The sequence below is a fragment of the Ornithorhynchus anatinus genome, chromosome 2 (genome assembly GCF_004115215.2).
Source record: "Ornithorhynchus anatinus isolate Pmale09 chromosome 2, mOrnAna1.pri.v4, whole genome shotgun sequence".
NCBI lineage: Eukaryota > Metazoa > Chordata > Mammalia > Monotremata > Ornithorhynchidae > Ornithorhynchus > Ornithorhynchus anatinus.
The window spans coordinates 33,491,557-33,515,006 of NC_041729.1; the positions used below are offsets into that span (position 1 = coordinate 33,491,557).

Sequence of the window (23,450 nt, forward strand, 5' to 3'; positions counted from 1 at the left end):
AGTGTGCAGGTTGGGCTGTAGAAGAAATCAGTTAGATGAGGTGAGATGTGACAAGCTGATTGAGTGCTTTAAAGCCAATGGTAAGGAGTTTGTATTTGACGTGGAGGTGGATGGACAGGCATTATAGGTTCTTGAGGAGTGGAGAGACATGGACCAAACATTTTTGTTGAAAATGATCCAAGCAGCAGAGATGATGGTAAAATAGATAATAAAGCCCTGTCTAAACGGTCTCCACCACTCCTACCAGGAAATTTCACAATATGGCTAAGCACTGAAAATGGGACCAGAATGGAATGAGGCAATTTATCACACAAAAAGGGAATAACTCCTCTTCTCCCATTTCCTACTTTATATAAACAAATATTATTACCTGAGGCATAAAATGCAATTAAATGAACTCTAGAAACTCCTAACTTCATTAGTTACCATGAAATGGGATACATAAAATACACTGAAAATGAAGAGGTTTTTTTAATTCCCAATTACTCCCTTACTACATGTTCTGACCGGTTTTTCAGTCTGGGTCTTCTTTTTGATATGTTGGAAAAATATTATTAATCTTCATAATAATAATAATTTTGGTATTAAGCACTTGAGTTGTTAAGCACTTACTATGTGCCAAGCACTGTTCTAAGTGTTGGGGTAGATACAGGGTAATTAGGTTGTCCCACGTGGGGCTCATGGTCTTAATCCCCATTTTACAGACGAGTTAACTGAGGCACTGAGAAGTTAAGAGACTTGCCCAAAGCCACACAGCTGACAAGTGGCAGAGCCGGGATTAGATCCCACGACCTCCGACTCCTTAGCCCCTGCTCTTTCCACTAAGCAGTTTGCTTAATTTCCTATTAACATCCTTCCTACTATTCTCTGGGCTTTCCAGTTTTCATCGGGGCAAAATCATTCTTTTAAATGATGACTTTTCAGGTATCATCTATTTATTCTACTACTCATTCAATCATATTTATTGAGCGCTTACTGTGTGCAGAGCACTGTACTAAGCGCTTACTAGTTGACCCTATGGGGTTTACGGTGGTGGGGGTAGGACTAGTACAATGCTCTGCTCACAGTAACCGCTCAAAAAATACTATTGACTAATTGATAGTAGATCTGGCGGCATTTATTAAGCAACTACTGAATGCAACGCACAGTACTAAGAGCTTGGGAAGCACAAGACCTGTTCCCTACCCACGAGGAGCTTATACTCTACAGGAGTAGCCATTCCAGGGTGTGAACTAACCCTTTGATTCAGCATGTCCAGGGCTCCTCTCAGAGGACCCCAAATTTTTCAAGATCTGCTTCTAGCAGACTGAACCTAGTAAAATAATGAATGGCTTCCAGTAATAATATTAATAATGATAATACTTGTGGCATTTGGTAAGCACTTACTATGTGCCAGGCACTGTACTAACCACTATTTGTGCCGGATGAAGAGTATAACATTGCACAGAATTTTGCTCCACCAGCCAGGTAAAAATCAAATTCATCCTTAAAGTTTATTTCTTAAATATACCCACAGTGATCTACAATTTTCACTTGAATTACATTTACACTAATTTTAGCTGTTGGTTAAGCTTTAACCTCTAATGCCTTGCTATAATGTTTTCACTCTTCTTGATTTTTGATTGTGGACAGGCTAGAATTATTTTCCACATCCAAATCAAATTACTAAATAAAGTAGCGATGAACAAATGAGAAGCCTTTATCCCCCAGAGAGTACCACTTTCAACCCCGAAGACTGATTCTACCACTACTCTTTGGGGAAGTCACTTTGCTTAGGAAGTGATTTGACTGAACTAATGATGCTGACAGAGCCAGGAACTCCCTCTTTTCCTATTTATGGACCGAAGGGTTTGTGACTTGATGTGCGACAGTCAGAAGTGTTGGGGTGTCGCTCACCTGTCGGGACAGACCGAGACGTAGAGTATGATGAGAAGCACCGTTCCCACAATGGTGGCTAAGGAGGACCTCATCCAGGAGCTTAGCTGGCAAAAGTTACAATACTGCACAATGGTGATCAGGATGGCAGAGCACATGAACATGGTATACTGAAAGGAAGAACAGAAGCAAAGACAAATTACATGCAGGATTTCACTAAAGTCCCTCCTCCTAGCCCGTAACTCCCTCCCCCTCCATATACCCCAGACCACTTTCCCCATCTTCAAAGCCTTATTGAGGTCTCATCTCCTACAAGAGGACTTCCCCGATTAAGTCCTTTTCCCCAGTCAAACATATTTATTTTATTCTTTTAATGGTATTTGTTGAGCACCTATTATGTGCCAGGCACTGCTCTAAGCACTGGGGTAGATACAAGATAATCAGGTTGGACCCAGCCCCTGTTCCACATGGGGCTTAAAATCTTCATTCCATTTGACAGATGAGGTAACTGAGGCATAAAGAAGTGAAGTGACTCGTCCAAGGTCACAGAGTAGACAAGTGGCGGAGCCAGAATTAGAACCCAGGTCTGACTTACCAGTTTATTGAGCCTTATTGGGTGTACAGCACTCACTATATTCATCAAGCACTTGGGAGAGTACAATATGACAGTGTTGGTAGATGTTCCCTGCCCACGAGGAGCTTACAGTCTAAAGGGGGAGAAAGACATTAATATAAATAAATTACTGATATGTACTTCAGTGCTGAGGGGCTGAGGGAGGAGTGAATAAAGGAAGCAAAGGAAACACAGAGGGAGTGGGAAAAGAGGATATAATAATAGCAATAATAATAATAATAATGGCATTTGTTAAGCGCTTACTATGTGACATACTATGTACTAAGCTTACTATGTACTAAGCGCTGGAGTGGATACAGGCAAATCGGGTTGGACACAGTCAATGTTCCAGGTGGGGCTCACAGTTCCAATCCCCATATGAGGTATGAGTTACATATGAGGTAACTGAGGCCCAGAGAAGTGAAGTGACTTGTCCAAGGTCACACAGAAGACAAGTGGTGGAGTAGGGATTAGAGTCCATGACCTCCTGACTCCCAGGCCCGTGCTCTATCCACTATGCCATATTGCTTCCCCAGGGAGGGCTTAGTCAGGGAAGACCTCTTAGAGGAGATGTGGGGAGAGTAAATGTCCGTCGAATATGAAGAGGGAAAGAGGTCCAGGCCAGAGGCAGGACGTGGGCGAGAGGTTGGCGGTGAGGTAGATGAGATGAGGTATGGGGAGTAGCTTGGCATTAGAGGAGCAAAGTGTGAGGGCTGGATTGTAGTAGGACAGTAGTAAGTTAAGGTAGGAGGAGGCAAAGTGACTGAGCGCTTTTTAAGTCCATGGTAAGGGGTTTCTGTTGATATGAAGGTGCCTGTGTAACCACTGGAGGAGGTTCTTTAGGAGTGGGGAAACAGGGACAGAACATTTTCGTAGAAAAATGATCCAGGCAGCACAATGAAGTATGGATTGGAGTGGGGAAAGTCTAGAGGCAACGAGGTCAGCAAGGAAGCTGATAGAGTAATCCAGGTGGGTTACGATAAATGCTTGGATTAACGTTGTAGCAGTTTGGATGGGGAGGAAGGGGCAGAGTGTAGTAATGTTTTCTGCAGCTTCCACTCCCTTCTGCCTCATCTATCTATGCGCTTGGATCTGTGACCTTTTGGCACTTGATATCTGCTCCAATTCCAACCCCACAGCAGTTATGTACATATCTTTAAATTACATATTATAAATTATTTATTTCTATTACTGTCTCCCCCTCCAGACTGACTGTAAACTCAGTGTGGGCAGGGAATATATCTGCCAAATCTGTTGTATTGTTCTTTCCCACAATGAGCGCTCAATAAATACCACTGACTGATTAACATATAGTCATTTGAACTTGGCGTGGTCATTTCATTTTTGACAAGAGAAAAAAAAATTTCAGAAATATTTTTCCATATAGTCTAAGATAAATGTCTCAATAAACAGTTGCAGCATGCCTTTTGGCTAATACTATACACTGAGTTGAATCACAAGTAGTCTACAAAACACAAAAACTGCATTTCTGTAATATCAATGTCACAAGATTCTTTATCCAGAATTTAAAACTCTATTTTCACTGATATTGTATTTCTTTTTTTCTTTTTTGATATTGGGAAGCAGCGTGGCTTAGTGGAAAGAGCGTGGGCTTCGGAGTCAGAGGTCATGGGTTCGACTCCCGGCTCTGCCACGTGTCAGCTGTGTGACGGTGGGCAAGTCACTTCACTTCTCTATGCCTCAGTTACCTCATCTGTAAAATAGAGATTAACTGTGAACCTCACATGGGACAACCTGATTACCTTGTATCTACCCCAGCGCTTAGAACAGTGCTCTGCACATAGTAAGCGCTTAACAAATACCAACATTATTTTCAAGATGCTCCAATGCCTTTTGAGTAGAGCAATGGCAGTATTTTCAGGCTCCTGAGCTGTATCACCTGTGGATTTTTACTTTTTTTTTTAACCAAGCAATCAATTACATTCAAGACTATTAAAGAACACTGTTATGCTTATACTAAAATGAAATTTGGGGTTGCAAATTGAATATATGGTTATCCTCTAGAAACCTGGTGTCAAATCGACTTGAACTGAAGATATACTTTTCAAATGGGAATTACTCGACTAATCAGCGCTTAATGAAGAAGCAATGGAGAAGCGCTCTTCTCTACAGATAAACAGCTGACAGGTTAGCAGCATCCTAAACCAGTTTTGCAGGATTAGCACTTATCTTTGGCTGCAGGGGAGTGGGTTTGGGGTGGAGAACCAATGAACCATGTAAAATTAGGCATTCCTCCTTTTCTGGGATGAGGCAGGAGCTATCATCCTCTCAGTGGTGACATGATGGCATGCTTGGTCACACGATGCCTTTACTCTTGTGTAGACGTTTTGGGCTTCACGGTGGCTGGCAAAGCCTTGGCTCTCTTCTGCTTTGGCATCGCCCCCACCACCTTGTTGCCCAAATACACATGTTCCTTAACTTGATTTTCAGGGCATAATTCATGTTTGTCTAAGTCTCACTCCTAGTCCTCAGGTGCTATTAAGTGTCACTGGTACAGTAATCACATCCTGGAGGTCCTTGGGAAACACTATCATGCAGTCCATGAGTTGCTACTCTTTGACTCGTGGAGTAGCCAATGGGTTTTTTTTTCCTTGACAAGCATAAGTCAGTGATGATGATGACCAAATGGTACTGAGGTTCACTCACTCACCAAAAATTGGACACTGCTCTTGAATTTGCTAATTTTAAGTGGCCCAATGATTTTCTTCAATATATGAGCTAAGCTACCAAGCCAAGTGTGAAAATTTCAATTATAATGACTTTATCTGATGCCTGCACTCCTTGGATGAGTTTACCTAAATCTTTGTGGAAACAGTTCTTTTCCCCCATTGTAAGAGGGCTTGTGATGATGGCAAAGTGGTCACATATCCTGGGGCTGATTAGTGACAGTCTGATTTCAACTCTTACTCCTGATAACTATCCTTTTTTAAGATGGAAGCTCTCTCCAAAAGAAGGCATATCCTGCAACTAAGTCTGCAAGTCATTCTTCATCTAGTTGTTTAGACTGACTGTCCTGGGTTATCAACTCAGATCTGGCCAGTTCTTGTGCTATTAGAGCTTCTTATTAGTCCTTCTTGGAGGCCCAAGCCAGTTTTCCTTGTCATACAGAATCCTGATCGTTTGTGATAGGATGGCTATATTCTCAGACTACATCTTTTTTCTGTTGTTTTCACACTGCAAGTAATCCACTTCCTTTCTTCCACTTCCTTTCTTGACCCTCTGCAATCTAGTTTTCATCTTCTTCACTCTGAGACTGCTCTACCCAAAGACACCAACAGCCTGTGCCCTGAATGCTGTGGACTACTAGTTTTACACTGGTTTTACAGTTACAATTCTCTCCTTGGTCTTCTCTCACCACTTTGGCCGATCCTTCTTGGCTTCTTTGCCAGCCCTCCCTTTCAGATTGTGAGCCCTGTGAGGGGCAGGGATTGTGCCCAACCTGATTTGCTTGTATCCACCCCAGCACTTAGTACAGTCCCTGACACACAGTAAGCACTTAAATACCATAATAATAACTATTATTTGCCTCCCACCCTTTTACTGTGGATGTCCCTCAAGGCTCAATTCTGGGTCCATTTTCTCATCGCTGATAATGCTGCATGTTCCTAAACTGTGATTACATAGGATACAGGCTCAAAAGGTTGCAGTAGTGAATTTCCACAAAATGATCCCTTGCCAGTGGCAATAGAAATAAAAGGGTTAAAGCGAGACAAATTCATAATAACTTTGACTTTTTCTTTGACTTGATCGACACCACTTCATTCAACCGTATTTACTGAGCACTTACTGTGCGCAGGGCACTCCAACAATGATTACAAGTGCCTCGGAAACAGGAGGATGGGTGCCACTAAAAGGAAACACTGAAATGGAACCAGGTCAATTCCTTCCCCACTAACTGAAGTCAGAAAGAGGAGCAGAGAAATTTACTTACATGCTTGTTTGTTTCAATGTCGGCGGTGAAATGTGAAAAGACGGCAAGAGCGGGGAGTGAAACCAGGATGGCGCCAATAAAATGCCGAGGAAGCCAACCAGCTATCACCTCCAGGAGCCGTTTAGTACAAATCATTACCTCTTCCAGGAAAAATGCCATTCTGAAATAAATGAAACAAATCAATCAGTGGTATTTACTTACTGAGGGCTTACTACCTCAGAACACTGTACTAACCTTTTGGGAGAGAACAACAGAATTAGCAGACACGTTTCCTGCCCGTAACAAGCTTACAGTCTAGAGGTAGAAATCAGAAAAGGAAGATGTGTTCACACGTGACATACATTTCATAATTCAATACGTAAATCAGCCATGAGTACAAAGTTTGGCTCTTACCTACTTCCTCTGGGAAAAGTATATATGGGACAGGGAGGATTGAGGAGACACCCATATTACGGCTTCAGGTGATGGAATGTCTTGCCTCCCACATGCTCCATCATCTCCCTCCCTTCCACACCACTGGCATCAAACTTTTGGGACGCAGGGTAATTTCAAACAATGGTTTGACTTTGATAATTTCAAGTTCAAATTAATTATTACTTATTGTTACTTTACATATAAAAAACAACCATTATTCTGAAATGCAAACGTAGGTGAACAGAATGAAGGAATGGTCCACACATGCTCAGCACAGGTTACAGCCTTAATAGCCATCTGAGAGATAAACACTGATATCAATCAATCAGTCAATGGTATTTATTGAGCACTTACTGTGTGCAGCACTGTCCTAAGCACTTGGGAAAGTACACTATAACTGAGTTGGAAGACACATCCCTTCCCACAAGGAGCTTACTTAAAGCCTAGTCGGGGAGACAGACATTAATATTAATTTAAAAATTACAGATATGCACAAAACTGCTGTGGAGCTGAAGTTGGGGTTAATACCAAGTGCTTAAAGGTACAGATCCAAGTGCCTAGGTGTTTCAGAAGGAAGAGGGAGTAGGGGAAATGAGGGCTTAGTTGGGGAAGCCCTCTTTGAGGAAATGTAATTTTAATACAGCTTTGAAGGAGGGGAGAATAGTGTTCTCATGGAAGTGAAGGGGGAGGGAGTTCCAGGCCGGAGGGAGGATATGGGCAAAGGGGTCGGTAGTGAGATAGATGAGATTGAGATCCAGCAAGTAGAAAAGTGAAGCGTGCGGACTGGGTTGTAGTAGGAAATCACTGAGGTGAGATAGGAGGCTGACGCGCTGATTGACTGCTTCAATCAGCCGATGGAAAGGAGCTTCCGTTTAATATAGAGGTGGATGGACAACCATTGGATATGCATGTATTATATGCACACACGTATGTATGTTTACAGAACTTGGAAAGGGCAAGATAAGAGCCACAGAGATGATTAAAGGGATGGAAATAAATTCCTGAAAGGCAATGGGATTATTGAACCTGGAGAGGAGAAGCCTGAGAACTGATTTTAATAAGTCATTTTCGGTACAGAAGCTCTTAACATCAGTTCCTTCTGCTTGAATTAAAATGTATATAGGGTTTTTTGGAGGTTAAAAAAATATTCAATATTTAACCAGCAGGAAGGTAATTCAGAGATTGCACTTTGGCCACCGCTTAGGGGTTCTGTGCAGACTAAGCTTTGCCTAGCTTGCATTTCAGGCAGCTGGGAAGGATAATTCACACAGGTGGTCTGTTCACTCATGGCACAGAGGGGCTTGGGATGGCTCGACTCGGGTTTCAGGAGGCTATTCAGATCCTGTTTTTATGTGGCGTTGCTATGTTGCCTACTGTGGGTTGAGTATTTCTGAAAGTGAGGATTCAATCTACCTTTGGTAATGCATTTAGTATGTCTGAATCCTCCCACTGACAGAAGGCTGAGCAGGCTAAATGTGCATATAGGGACTACATATGTGTGCTTCTGCCCTGTATCTAACAAGCTGCCCCAGAGGACAACAGCGATTAAGTGCCTGCTGGGCTGGGTCTGCCCTGTGGAGCCGAGGTTTTCAGGGAGGGATTGAAGGAGCTGTTCAAAGACTCTGGGGCAGTTTGGACTGCAGTCAGTCTGGGATCATTGCAGTCCACAAGAAAAGAGCCCAAATTGTTTGTGATGTACTTATACAGATGTGGAAGTAAGTAGCTGTATGACTGTGGGCAAGTCACTTCTCTGTGCCCCAGTGACCTCATCTGTAAAACGGGGATGAAGACTGTGAGCCTCATGTGGGACAACCTGATTACCCTGGGTCTACCCCAGCGCTTAGAACAGTGCTCTGCACACAGTAAGCGCTTAACAAATACCAACATTATCATTATTATTACAAGCTTAACAGAAAGAGGGGTTTTCTGCAAAATGGAGGGATTTCGGGAAGACATTTATGTACCACAAGGTGGAGCTATAGGCGCACTTCTTAATGCCAATCTAAGCAACACAGGTTAGGATGAATTTTTGATTGAATTATAAATTCATAATAATAATGTTGGTATTTGTTAAGCGCTTACTATGTGCAGAGAACTGTTCTAAACGCTGGATAGATACAGGGTAATCAGGTTGTTCCACGTGAGGCTCACAGTTTAATCCCCATTTTACAGCTGAGGTAACAGGCACAGAGAAGTTACGTGACTTGCCCACAGTCACACAGCTGACAAGTGGCAGAGCTGGGAGTCGAACCCATGACCTCTGACTCCCAAGCCCTGGCTCTTTTCCACTGAGCCACGCTGCTTCTAACATAATGAGTTTCCACCTCCCCAAACAGGACAGACCGAAAGGCATTATGTGTGTACCCTTAACATTACAACTCTGAAATCAAGTAACAAATATCATCCAAGTCTTACTGTTGAGCAACGAACGAGAATTCTATATAGTCAACTTGCAGTAAGTAAACTGAACACTCGTATGTGAAGTTATACAGTTAGATGACCATTCCACCAAAAGAATCATGGGAGAAGATATTTATCATTCCCACTAATATTTTTAGCCTGCTACATTAACACAACAAACTTAATTAAGAAGCAGCATGACCTAGTGGAAAAACCACAGGCCTGGGAGTAAGAGGACTCGGGTTCTAAATCCGGCTTCACTTCTCTTCTCTGTGACTCAGTTACTTAACTGATCAGTCAGTCATATTTACTGAGCTCTTACTGTGCGTGGAGCTCTGAAATACATGCTTAAGAAAGTACAGTACAACAGAGGTGGTAGGCACTTCCCTGCCCACAGCGAGCTTACAGTCCACAGGGACTGTAAACTGTACCTCATCTGTGAGATGGGGATTTAGGTGGTGAGCCCCATGTGAGACGTGGCTGTGTTGAACCTGCTTAGTTGCCTGATGCATACTAAGTACTTAATAAATACCATTAAAAAACAAAAAAGAAACAACACTGGTTATCAGAAACTCCTGCGCATGTCAGGAGCTCGATGAATCAGCGTCCATTCTCCCATCCCACCTGAAAAGTGGTAAAAGGCCTGGGAAGGGAGCTGATCAGGGGGACTTCAAGAAGGATTCACTTATAGAGAGTTGGGGCATGGAGGGTATGGAGCATTTGAGTCAGCATCTCCCCAGTTTCCCTTGCTGGACTTGCTGTAATAATAATAATAATAATAATAATAATAATAATAATGTTGGTATTTGTTAAGCGCTTACTATGTGCCGAGCACTGTTCTAAGCACTGGGGTAGACACAGGGGAATCAGGATGTCCCACGTGGGGCTCACAGTCTTAATCCCCATTTTACAGATGAGGTAACTGAGGCACAGAGAAGTTAAGTGACTTGCCCACAGTCACACAGCTGACAAGTGGCAGAGCTGGGATTCAAACTCATGACCTCTGACTCCAAGGCCCGTGCTTTTTCCACTGAGCCACGCTGCTTCTCTGTACACAACCTGCCGACAGCACAGAGAGACCTGTTCTTCACTCATCCTTCATGTGTGCAAGCATGGCTGAAAAAACCGAGGTAAGGCCAAATATAGCCTGCTGCACCGTTTGCATTTAAAGATAGTTTATTGCTGTTTTAATGAGTTTATCTCATTCATGGCCTGGCTCTTGGGATCCCCATTTTGAGAAGCAGCGTGGCTCAGTGGAAAGAGCACGGGCTTTGGAGTCAGGGCTCATGAGTTCGAATCCCAGCTCTGCCACTTGTCGGCTGTGTGACTGTGGGCAAGTCACTTAACTTCTCTGCGCCTCAGTTCCCTCATCTGTAAAATGGGGATGAAAACTGTGAGCCCCACGTGGGACAACCTGATTCCCCTATGTCTACCCCAGTGCTTAGAACAGTGCTCGGCACATAGTAAGCGCTTAACAAATACCAACATTATTATTTTGCAAAACCATTGCAGAAGGATAGTAACTGCCTCCTAAATGCTGTGCAGCAGGCTGGGCTATCTGCTGCGGTGGTCGGCTGTACACTCCCACTAGACTCTAAGTTCGTTTTAGGCAGGGAATGTGTCTGCCAACTCTGTTGTACTGTACTCTCCCAAGTGCTTAGTTCAATGTTCTGCACACAGTAAGTTGTCAATAAATACCACTGATTGGTTGATCGATCGGTCTCCCAACAGTCCACTGCTATGTCACAGTAAGTCTTCATTTTATTTATTCTGCCCGCTTTTGGGTTACCGAATTCCTGTACTACAGCTGCTTATGCATTCTGCTGTTCAATCAATCAGTCAATCAGTGGTACTTACTGAGTGCTTACTATGTGAAGAACACCGGCCTAAGGGAGAGTAAATTTCAAGAGAATTAGCAGACTCATATCCTGCCCATAATGATTTCAACAGTCTAGATGGGGAGGCAGACATTGAACTGAATTGCCCATTCCCAATTCAGTTTATCTCTGTTGCTGTAAGCGCTGCTTCGATGCCGGTGAGGTAACCGCCGTAACTTTGCTGCTGTTAATCTTGGCGTTTAATTCTGAGTCTGATTTGTAGGTGGCAGCAGTGGAACAGCTCTAAAAGCTGGTTGTATCTTCTATAGTTAAGTACAGGTTTCACAGCTTGGACAATAGGAGGCTGGACAATAAGAAAAACTGTGGCATATGTTAAGCACATACTATGGACCAAGCAATAGGCTAAGCACGTGAGTGGATATGATACAATCGGATCGCAATAAGCGTTCAGCCAGCGGTAAACAACGAACAGAAACACAGAACCAACTCCTAGGCGAGGAAGAAGTCAGTGGGGAGAGGAGACTTTTAGAAGAGTCCCTCTGAACCCATTCAGAATCCCAGCTCCAAGCTGCGACCAATACTATTAAAAAGTCTCACGTGCCAACCTTTCCCAGCTCCCCTCCCGGATCTCACAGCCGGGAGTTCTCCCTCCCTCTTAGACTTTGGGCTCCATGTGGAGCATGGACTGTTTCTGCTCTGGTCGTATTGTATCTACTCCTGTGCTTAGTACAATGGTCACCATACAGACGATCACAGTTCCTCTCAGCTGACTCCCTAACACGTTAATGTCCACCACACACCACAGTGAAATAAAGACTGTCAAATTGGAAAGCCCTGTTGCTAAATGATCCGATCAAGTCATCTGCTGCTTAGTTTTCATTCTTTACCTAATTGAGACGATAAGAGACAGCACTTCCAACAGGATGGCGATGATGAAAACCCCGACCGCAGCTGGTGGAGGCGATAAAGAAGCCGTTCCGTGCTTCAAGAAGCAGGTAATGGAGAGGATTAGGAAAATAGTTGTAGACAGGAACACATCCAGGAGGGAACTGAAGGTAGCACTGGCGAACGTCTTCACAGGAGAATTCTTTATAACCTGTTTGCGAAAGGTACAGGAAAGAGAGAGAAGCACTGTTCGAACCAGCTACGTGTCATTCCATACCATAAATCAAATGAAAAAAAGGTAGAGGACACACTATATTTAGTTGGAAAAAAAACACTAAATTCACAAATACTTTCAGATCCCTGAACTATTAAATCGACTGCTTAAAAGGGCAGCTTATAGGAATTAGAAGCAGCATGCCTAAAGGAAAGATCATGGAACTGGGAGTCAGAGGACCTGGGTTCTAACCCCAGTTCTGCCACTTGCTTCCTGTGTGACCATGGGCAAATCATCTTCACTTCTCTCTGTGAAGTTTACTGATCTATAGAATAGGAATTAAATGCCCCTTCTTTTTCCTACTTCAACTGTAAGTTCCATGAGGAACAGGGACTGTGTCTTACCTGATTATCTTGTACCTACCTCGGCACTTAGTACAGTGCTTGGCACACAGTAAGCACTTAAAAACCACAATTATTCTTATGGATGGACAAGAGCTGTGTGACCTCGGGCAAGTCACTTTACTGCTCTGTGACTCAGTTTCCTCATCTGTAAAATAGGGATTAAATAAATGTTCTCCCTCCCTCTTAGACTTTGGGCCCCATGTGAAAACAGGGTCTGTTTCTGATCTGGTGGTATTTTTTCTACTCCTGTGCTTAGTACAGTGGTTGCCACATAGAAAGAACTCAACAAATCGCACAATTATTATTATGATTCTTACTTTCAGCAGTGCTATGCAAAAAGCCAATTTAGCCAAACAACTGAAGTTGAAGCAAATATATTTTTGGGCCCTAAACCACCTGGATATTCTCCCAAGGTAGTCCAATATGGATAACATGTAAAACTGATTGAAATTTTCTAATAATTCACATTCCTCACAACAAATTTACTCATTAAAGCCAGATTTTTTTGTCCTGAAAAATCTAGATAACTTGATAGAATTAACCTGACCACAAGTGAATATGCCAGTTTATTTCCTACCAGATGTCTGTGCATTATCAGTAGATACAGCTTTACAGAGGCTACCTTTTTCATTTTGTGAACAAAAGCCAATAAGGTCATTACGAGGAAATTACTACACTCCAAAAGAGTGTTTACAAAATCAGCAGTCATAAATGGAGAAAGTGAGCATCCTATCTGTACTTCATTTATTTTTACTTTCACTCCAATGTAACACCCAATCTATTTCATCTACAGCATTAAAAGTGCTAAATTTTGCTATCAAATTTGATGAATTAAAGTCATTTTTCCTGCCTCATATTATCTAAATCTACATAAACAAGCTAATTATAAATTTCAGTAGCAACACTTGGATAATGCTACAAATGTCAAAATTTTTCATTCTTTCATTCATATTTTGTAAATTTTAAGATGAAAACATTCTGCTTTGCTCCCGCAAAAATTTACTTAAAGTATGTGTGGAATTACCACAGGACAGATGAGTTAGGCATTTCAAAAAAAGCAAATGAAGGACACAATGAATGAAAACTAGAGTAACAATAAGAGTGGAAAAGAAGTCATTTGGACTTTATGTATGAAATTTTTTTATTAAATACCTTACTTGGGATTTCCACTAGATCTTGGATAAATCTATGGCTTTTTAAATACTCTCCCATACTGCAAATCCATTTAGTTGAATTGATAAAGAGCTTATACTACCAGTGTAGACCTTGATATTTTATGGTATTTGTTAAGTGCTTATTATTTGCAGATACTGTATTAAGCGCTGGGTAGATTCAAGCTAATCAGGTTGGACACAGTCCATATCCCACAAGGGGTTTAGTCACAATCCCCATTTTACAGAAGTGGTAACTGAGGTACAGAGAAGTGAAGTGACTTGCCCAGAGTCACACAGCAGACATGTGGTGGAGTTGGATTAGAATCCAGGTCCTTCTGACTCCCAGGCCCATGCTCTATCCACTAGGTCACCCTGATTCTTTACTTCTCTGCTTCTCTGATTAGTCGACCACTATTGTAACTTTAATCCTTGTCAATATTCCTTAACCTAGACGTTGTTTTTCAATTGAAAGCTCAACATATATCATAGAGTCCATGCAATTATTTGATTTAGTAAAGAAAATGAGGCATAAAGCACACTGCAAAAGGATCAAATTAAAAGAACCAAAGACTCGTTTAGTATTTTAGAGATGATGGGTATTTAGTATAGAAAACTCGTAAGAGATAGTTTTCAACATGACTAATGGCACGTTGGCGACTGAGTTAATGTCAAGTAATAACAGTGATAATTTACCCCAGAATCATGTGAAATGAATCAGTTAATAGTGATGACTGCTTACTGTGGGAGAGCACTGTAGTAAGCACTTGGGAGAATAAATACAGCAAAACTGGTAGACACGTTCCCTGCCCACCAAGAGCTTAAGGTCCACAGAGGGAACAAAGGACAACTACAATGGCCAGGCATTCTGAGTTCTTTTCCCCAATTTCCCATGAACGTTTTAGGACATCAGGTATACATTCAGTCTGACACCAAATCCTGTCAGTTTTTCTTCCACATTTCCTTCACTCCTTCCTTTCCACGCAAACCGCCACTCCCCTGATCAGGTGCTTGTCAGATCCCAGTTTGACTCTGGCATCAGCTTCCTTGTTGACCTCCTTGTTTCTAGTCTCTCCCTTCTCAAGTCCATACTTCACTCTACCGCCCAGGTCAATTTTCTAAAGCATTGTTCTGCGTCCACTCCAATGGTTGCCTATTTTTGACAAAACGATTGAGGCCATATCCTCCAACTCCTCCAGTGGCTTCCCTTCCATCTCAGCAATCAGAAATTGCTTACCGTGGATTTTAAAGCAATCAGCTCTTCCCTTTCTACCTCATCTTGCTGCTTTCCTAATACAAGCCAGCCCACACGTTTCACCCTTCTAATACCAACCTACTCTCTGTTCCTCCATGTCGTCTATCTTGCCACTGAGCCCTTGCACATGTCTTCTCTCCGGCCTGAAACTCCCTCCCCCATCATATACGACAGACTACCGCTCTCCCCACCTTCAAACTTTCATTAAAATGCTACCTCCTCCAATAGGCCTTCCCCAACTAAGCCCTCATTTCCCCTATTCTCTCTCCTTTCTGCATTGCCTAAGCACGTGGATCTGAACCTATTAAGCACTTGGTATTCACCCGACCCTCAGCCCCATAGCACTTATGTTCACGTCTGTCATTTTTTAAATTTATATGTCTGTTTTCACCTCTAGACTGTAAGCTCCTGGTGGACAGTGAATGTGACTACCAACTCAGTTGCACTGTACTCTCCCAAGTGCTCAATACTCAATCAATAGTATTTATTATTTATTGTGTGCAAATCACTGCACTAAATACTTGGGAGAGTATAGTAGAGTTGGCAGATACAAACCCCTCACACAAGGGATTTTCAGTCTACAGGAGGCAGTTAACAGTCTACATAAGGGTAATGCAGTAATTACACTTTCAGTGGTAAAGGTGATCCATACCAGATTTTTTTAAAAGGTATTTAATACCATTGATTGAACACCAATTTTGTGAAGAGTACTCTATTATATGTACTTGGGATTATAATAATCATATCTATTGAGGACATAACTTTGTCCAGAGCACTGTATTAAATACTGATTGCTGGGGTAGATACAAGCTAATCAGAGTGGCTACAGACCATGTCCCTTGGGGAGTTTAGTGTCTTAATCCCCATTTTACACGTGAGATTCTCTTGGCAATTTCCTCCTAGTTTGGGAAATTCTTTTGAATTGTTATCTAGCACTCCGTTAGGCAGGTAACATCACCATGAAAGCTGGGGTGGGAATGGGGAGATGTTTCAGAGAATACATTTTCTTAACATGCTTTCTTTCAATAGTGAAATCTTTTTTCCCCTTTCTTTGACCTCCCTTAATTTCTGTCTTGGAAGTAAGCATCAGAAATTGAAGAGGCTGCTTCTTGGCTTTAAAGGCAAAGAATCTCAGCTCTGGGGAGACCTGATCCCATTTAAATCTGGATGTCGGGTTTTGTGACAGAAATAGTAACCGGCACTTCAGCGAGGAATAAATCAAGACTGAACTCATGATGGAGAGTATGTTGAAAGGTGAAATTTACAAAAGTCAGGTGGCATCATAATTTGCTAGCAATTCCAGAAGACAAAGTTAAGGAGGGTTGCTGGCTAATGCACTGACCTATTAGATAACGTAATAAGAAATCAAATTACTTCAACAAATTGTAGGGGACAAAAAAAGTACCTCTTCTTGATAGCTGGTTCTGTATGTTATCTCTAGATCACGATCCAGGAAGTTCAAGCTCAATTTATTAATGGGAGGTTTAAAGAAATAGTCCTTCATCAGGCTAGAGAAAAGAGTAACAAGGAACAGAATAATGATCTTTATTGACCAGGCAAGTACCAAATGAGTAGCAAAAATTGTACCAAAACATTCATGTCCAAGGGCCTTGGGAAAACCAGATCTAAATCTCATTGCAAATAGATGTGGCTCAATCCTGAGCTTGCTGTTAGTGGATCTAGAAAAGCACCTACCCGGTAACAATATTCCAAACCCGAAGGCCAGCCATTTTAATCAATTCAATCGTATTTATTGAGCACTGATTGTGTGCAGAGCACTGTACTGAGCCATTTGTTACAATGATGAGACACCACAGTGTTTGCTTAGTCTGGGTATGAAGAAGAAAAAGTATAAAATAGACACAAAGGAGGCTCTTTTTTGTCCTCTCTGTGTTGTGGAAATGGGAGAGCTGAGCATTTATTCTTTAGGTAGGAGTCAATTTTTCATTTTGAGGAAATGAGGCAGAGCTTCAGTGGGGAGGTTATGAGAAAAAAATCTGGAAAGAATTTGATCAGAAAGTCACAGCCAGCCAGTGCAGAGTGGCACACACACTGAGGAAAGAGGCAGAAATGAAAGGCTGGAAGGAGTCCTCCTCCCTCAAACTTAACCTTTCACTCACAACTTGTTCCCCAACTCCTTATTCTACTTCTTGACATCCTTTTGACTTACAAAGGCAGTAAAAGGCCAGCAAAAAATGTGTAACCATATTTATTACCGGCCTAGCCCATTTTGTGTGTGTGTGTGTGTGTGTGTGTTTACAATGCGTCAAACACTATTTTAAGCCCTGTGGAAGATACAAGTGAATTAGGTTGGACACAGTCCCAGTCCCACATGGGGCTCAAGGTCTAAGTAGGAAGTAAAACAGGAGAAATGGGGCACAGAGAAGTTAAGTGATTTGCCCAAGGTCACACAGCAAGCATTTGACAGAGCTGTGATTACAAATCAGGTCTTTTGACTCCCAGGCCCCTACTCTTTCCAGTAGGCCAAGCTATTCCTCATTAGGTTGTAAACTTTGAAGGCAGAGCTCATGTGGCTTTACTTCTTTTTATGTTTTCCAAGCATCTAGTCCACTGCTCTGCAATACAGATTCAATCAATCATATATACTGAGTGCTTACTGTGTGCAGAGCTCTGTACTAAGCACTTGAAAGAGGACTATATAACGGAGTTGGTAAACATATTCCCTGGCCACAATGAGCTGACAATCTAGAGGGTATTATGGGAGCCATCCCACAGTAGGACTCTTCTTTTAGCACTCTTTCACACTATCAAGAATTGAATTTGAATGCCGCTTTCATTTACAGTGAAATCTGACTATGAGACAACTCTACAAAGTTCAAGCACTTCCCTACTCCTTTAGTCTTAACTGACCTGAATAGTGATAGCATCTCATTTTAGCTATTGATAATGACATTTCTTTTGCACAGACAGTGGGATAATCAGCTACTGATTTGAAATTCTGCATTGACATGTACACACCAATCTAATTCAAAATCCTTTATTGCTTGTTACATCTGTTTTCAGAGCTATTTGACCCTATAACCAAATTCTTTTAAAAAAATTGGTCAACATTTGAATCCTGGGGATACATTACTGCAATTTACCTTAACCTCTATTAGGACACACTTTCACTTAGCATTATTTTCAGTGAAATAATAAAGAAATTTAAATAAAGCCACGTGGCCTCGTAGAAAGCGAACGGGTTTGGGAGTCAGAGAACCTGGGTTCTAATCCCACCTCTGCCATTTGCCTGCTGTGTTACCTTGGGCAAGTGTCTTCACTTCCCTGTGCCTCAATTCCCTCATTTACAAATGTAGATTAAAATCCTGTTCTTCCTATTTAGACTCTGAGCCCTATGCGGGAGCTGATGATCTTGTATCTAACTCCAGCATTTAGTACAGTGTTTTTTTTTGTTTGTTTTAAAAAAAGTCATTTGTGGAGCACTTACTATGTGCCAGGCACTGTACTAAGCCTGGGGTATATACAAGCGAATGAGGTTGGAAATGGTTCATGTCCCACATGGGACTCACAGAAGTAATCCTCATTCTACAAATGAGGTAACTAAGGCACAGAGAAGTTAAGTGACTTGCACAAGGTCACACAGAAGACAGGTGATTAGAACACAGGTCCTTCTGACTCCTAGGCCCATGCTCTATCCACTAGGCCATGTTACTTCATGGCACAGAGTAAGTGCTTTACAAATACCAAATTTTTACTTAGCAGAGTATACCAGTATATAGGAATAATCTATAACCTAAACAAATTCCTTCCCTAGATCCTCAAATGTAAATTCCCTGTGGTAATGAATGTTTCTCTGTGTATTCCAAAAGCACCTCCTACAAATTCAATTAGATTGTAAGCCCGTCGATGGGCAGGGATCGTCTGTTGCCGAACTGTACATTCCAAGCGCTTAGTACAGTGCTCTGCACATAGTAAGCACTCAATAAATACTAATGAATGAATGAACATTCTGTGAAACTGTAGATGCTCAGTAAATGTTGATGATGGCAATGACAGAGCTCAATAAATGGGTATCCTTACTCCCTATTTACTGTTACTGTAAGTGTAGGCTGTGTTAATTACTAAGCATCTGTTCAGTGATAGTCTAATTCTGGGGTATGGGGAGCAAGAGGAACAGGACAGTATTGAAAGCACTGATAACAAGAGAAAGAGAAAGTTGAGCTATTAAGGCAGTGACCAACTTTACAACTTGTGTAGTTTTGGGGCTTTTTGTTATTTTTGGGCTTTTTTTTTTTTTGCAATTCTTCCATCGCTCTCCAATTTGAGAAACACCGGTTTATAGCACAGTCAACCGTATGAAATCCTAATTAAAATGAACACACACAAAAAGTGAAGATACAATAGAAAACGAGGAGGAAATTCATTCGCGGTGTTTTACAAAAACGCAACCATTTTCATCTTACCTGTCTTCTTTAATAACATCGACAAAATGGGCATCTGTCTTTTCCCGGATATTTTTGAATCTCAGTGGAAGGAGAGCTGATTGATCCAAGCTCACTCCTGCCCATCTTCCTTTCTCCTGTAACATTTCATACAGTGATGTCTGGCTGTTGGTCAATTTCTCGTCTTGCGGTGGACTTAAAAGTCCATTTTGGGCCTTTGGACTGTGTCCTTCAGAAGTCTGCTTTATACAGGACAAAGTACAAGGAATACCAGTATTTCAGAATAATGAAGACAAGAGCATAGGTACTTTAGGGACTTTAACAGGAAAACAGGAGGTTTTCTAGCCTATAGCTGCAAATGCAGCTTTCTGTCATACCATGCAATTAATCATGTCTCTGCCTCCTCCTTTCTCCTTTTGCATTATTCCTCTCCTTTTTTCCCCTCATTTTATCCTCCCCAATGTTTTTCTTCTTGGTTTCTCACTTATTGTCTCTCTCCCACTTTCTTTCATGCTCTCGCTATTCTCTCTCACCCACTCTGTGTGTGTGTGTGTCGGGGTGAATGGATAAGGAGGCGTGCATTCCATGGGTATGTGTGGGCCTGTTTTAAGACTCTCAACCACTGTTCATCCACTGTATTTTTCCTTTTGAGAAATACACGATGAGGCATTCCACTAATCGGTTTGCTAGCAAACCTCAGACATTCAGCTTTCCTCTTATTCAAGGGTTGTATCTTTGCCAAATTTCAGGTGAAGGAAACTTGTGCTGCAGTATTCACTCATTCGGTGCTGTCAGTGTGCCCACAAGCCATTTCTTCAATCCCGGGTCTCACTGAGCCCAAGCAGGCTCACGTCAGAAGAATGTTCCCTAATTCCCTGAGCATGTCCTGGCCAAAATTCAGAAGGAGAGCAAACATGAAATCAATTCCAACCCATATGGTGATGATTTCTTTTTCTCCCAAAAGGATTTTTCCCAAAACACACACACAGATATACAACCCAACAATCAATCAGTCATCTTTCTTGAGTGCTTACTGAGTGCAGATCACAGTGCTACCAACCTGCAGGCTTTGCTCATCTAACACCAACCTTCTCACTTTACCTCAATCTTGTCTTTCTTGCACCGTCTCCTGGTCCACCCCCTAACTCTGGCTTTGGAACACCCTTCCCCTTCACATCCAAAAGACCACCTCACCCACCTTCAAAGCCCTACTAAAGTCACATCTCCTCCAAGATGGCTTCCCGAAGTAAGCCCTCATTTCCCTGTCTTTGCCTTCCTTTCTGCATCGCCTACAGTCTTGGTTTCCTTCCCCTTAAGCCCCAATCCCAGGCCCTCAGTACTTACATACATATCCATCTGTAATTTATTTTAATATCTGTCTCCCCCTCTACGTTGTAAGCTCCCTTGAGCAGGGATCGTCCATGCCCATTCTTGTGAATTGTCCTCTCTCAAGCACTTAATACAGTGCTCTGCACACAGTAAGCACTCAATGCCATTGATTGATTACAATATGCCCACGAATCAATTTATGCACCTTTGTGAGCTTATAGTAATAATAATAATAATGTTGCTATTTGTTAAGCGCTTATTATGTGCAGAGCACTGTTCTAAGCACGGGGGTAGATACAGGGTAATCAGGTTGTCCCTCGTGAGGCTCACGGTTAATCCCCATTTTACAGATGAGGTAACTGAGGCACAGAGAAGTGAAGTGACTTGCCCACAGTCACACAGCTGACAAGTGGCAGAGCCGTGATTCAAACCCATGACCTCTGACTCCCAAGCCCGGGCTCTTTCCACTGAGCCATGCTGCTTCTCTTATGCAGAGGCACACACAAAGAATGGAAGAAAATTCTATCCACTGATTACTCAATCCCTTATCTTTCCCATTGTTAAACGACTCATAAAAGTCCCTCAATATTTCATTTAAACTTTCATTTTTTATTCAGGAGAAAATCAAGTCTTCCCTCCTTCTCCTCCTCCACCTGTCTCACTAGGGGACCTGTTATGAGTTATTTTTTCTAAATGTCAACCATTGTCAGTTTTCACTCAAGGATCATGAACAACCCCAATAGAAAACCGAGAAAAAATTAGTAAAGGGTGAGACTGAATCAAGGAAACAGTCTCATCTTCAAACCAAAGATGGTGCAACCTAACAGCTTTCACAATTCCCTGGTCTGCAAAAATTCTAACCTACAGATCTGCATTGACCTCATTTAATTAGTTTCTTCCTGCCCTTCTTTGCCACCTATGTTTCCTTATATCACTCTTTTAAGAGAACATGAGCATTTGCCTGTAGCAACTATAATTAGGGTTTTCACAAATACTGATTCCTTGGAAAATCAAATTCAGAAGCCATGGGAAGTATGCTGAATGTCTTTTAGATCCTGCTTTTCACTAGGGGCACCTTGATATCTTTTAAGCTTTGAGCATATGACCAGTTCTTATTTTCACTGCTGCTTTAGAGGCTATAATAGCAAAAGAGAAACACCTGACTAAAGTATTTTGATTGTTTTCTTTTACACTGCCAAAAAAAAAATCCAGTGCTATTACACCCAATAAGAGCCTCTGGATTAATGAATCAATCAATGCTATTTATTAAGCGACTAACTTGTGCAGAGCACTGTACTAAACACATGGAAGAGTACAATACAACAGAGTTGGTAGACACGTTCCCTGCCCAAAACGATCTAACAATCTAGAGGTGGGAGACAGGTACTAAAATAAATTATGAACATGTGCATAAGTGCTCCGGGGCTGAAGGTGGGGTGAATATCAATCATTCAATCATCTGTGAAGTGCTTACTGGGTGCAGAGCACTGCACTAAGCACTTGGGAGAGTATAATATACCAGAGTTGGTAGACACATTCCCTGCACACAACGAACGTGGGAGTCAGAAGGACCTGGCTTCTAATCCTCGCTCTGCCAACTGCTTGCTGTTTGGCCTTGAGCAAGTCACTTAACTTTTTCTGTGCCTCATTTTGCAACTGTAAAATGGGGATATCTGTTCTTTCTCCTACTTAGACTGTGAGCCCCATGTGGGACAGGGACTGTGTCCAACTTAGTCATCTTGTACCTACCCCAGCACTTAGAACAGTGTTTGACACATTGTAAGTGGTTAAATACCATTTTAAAAAACAGTAGGGTACATATACACAGAAGGGAGAGGGAGTAGGGGAAATGAGCGCTTACTCATGGAAGATCTCTTGGAGGAGATGGGATTTTAACAAAATTTTGAGGGTGGGGAGAGTGCTCGTCTGTCATATGTGAAGGGGGAGGGAATTGATTGATGCAATCATATTTACCATTATTATTATTTATAATAATATTATTTATGGATTCACTGTTTACATGGATTGCTCCTGAGGGACCTGATGACAATCATGCATTAAGTCTCTTCATATTAACCATCGTGACTCACTGGAAATAGCATTTTCATAAGGAAAAGAAAAAATATTACATAGTTGTACCAAAATGAGGATAACTAAAGCTGTGGACATATCCACCTCTCACGAATACGGTTCGTGTAGTCTCTAAGCTCCTCATGGGCATGGATCGCATCTACCGGCTCTGTTGTATTCTCCCAAAACACTTTGTACAGCGCTGTGCACACAATAAGTACTCAATAAAAACCACTGATTGATAGTGCTTTGGATGCTTTTCATAACAGTAGCTGAAAAGAGTGAAAGACTTTAGTAACTCACAGGATCTGAAAATATTCTGCAACAGATGGATTCACTGTCAAATGGTCTCAAATCAAGAAAATGACTTGCATGGTCTTCTAGGCCAGAAGGCACTCTTAAGCAAATATGCCAAAGATGGATTTTAAGCAAAGCCAGGCATAATCCTGACTCATGATAATGGAGAGAGGGAAAGAGGAACTGAGTAAGTGACACGGAAATTGGAAGAGCTCTTCAGGGAAAAAGCCCTCTTAAAGTCCCAAAATAACTAAACATGTGTAAGTACTTCCCTAAATTATTTTGAAATTAAACCAGCCATTAATTCAGTGGTGAGCCACAAAAATGAGTGTGTTGTCGGCATTTCAAAG

General features: G+C 41.9%; 1 protein-coding gene across 4 annotated transcripts in view; it reads right to left on the minus strand.

Moving 5' to 3' along the window:
• Positions 1-23,450, minus strand: part of ADCY9 (adenylate cyclase 9) — a 186,304-nt gene that overhangs the window by 14,604 nt on the left and 148,250 nt on the right. For 2 of the 4 annotated variants that reach the window (XM_029058667.1, XM_029058665.1), the window contains 5 exons: positions 19,426-19,643; positions 16,407-16,509; positions 11,980-12,188; positions 6,441-6,600; positions 1,897-2,045 (listed from right to left, as the gene is read on the minus strand). In XM_029058667.1, coding sequence (XP_028914500.1) covers positions 1,897-2,045; positions 6,441-6,600; positions 11,980-12,188; positions 16,407-16,509; positions 19,426-19,643 — 839 coding nt within the window. Of the gene's footprint in view, positions 1-1,896; positions 2,046-6,440; positions 6,601-11,979; positions 12,189-16,406; positions 16,510-19,425; positions 19,647-23,450 lie in introns of all 4 variants that reach the window. The other 2 variants (XM_029058666.1, XM_029058664.1) reach the window with 1 other exon arrangement.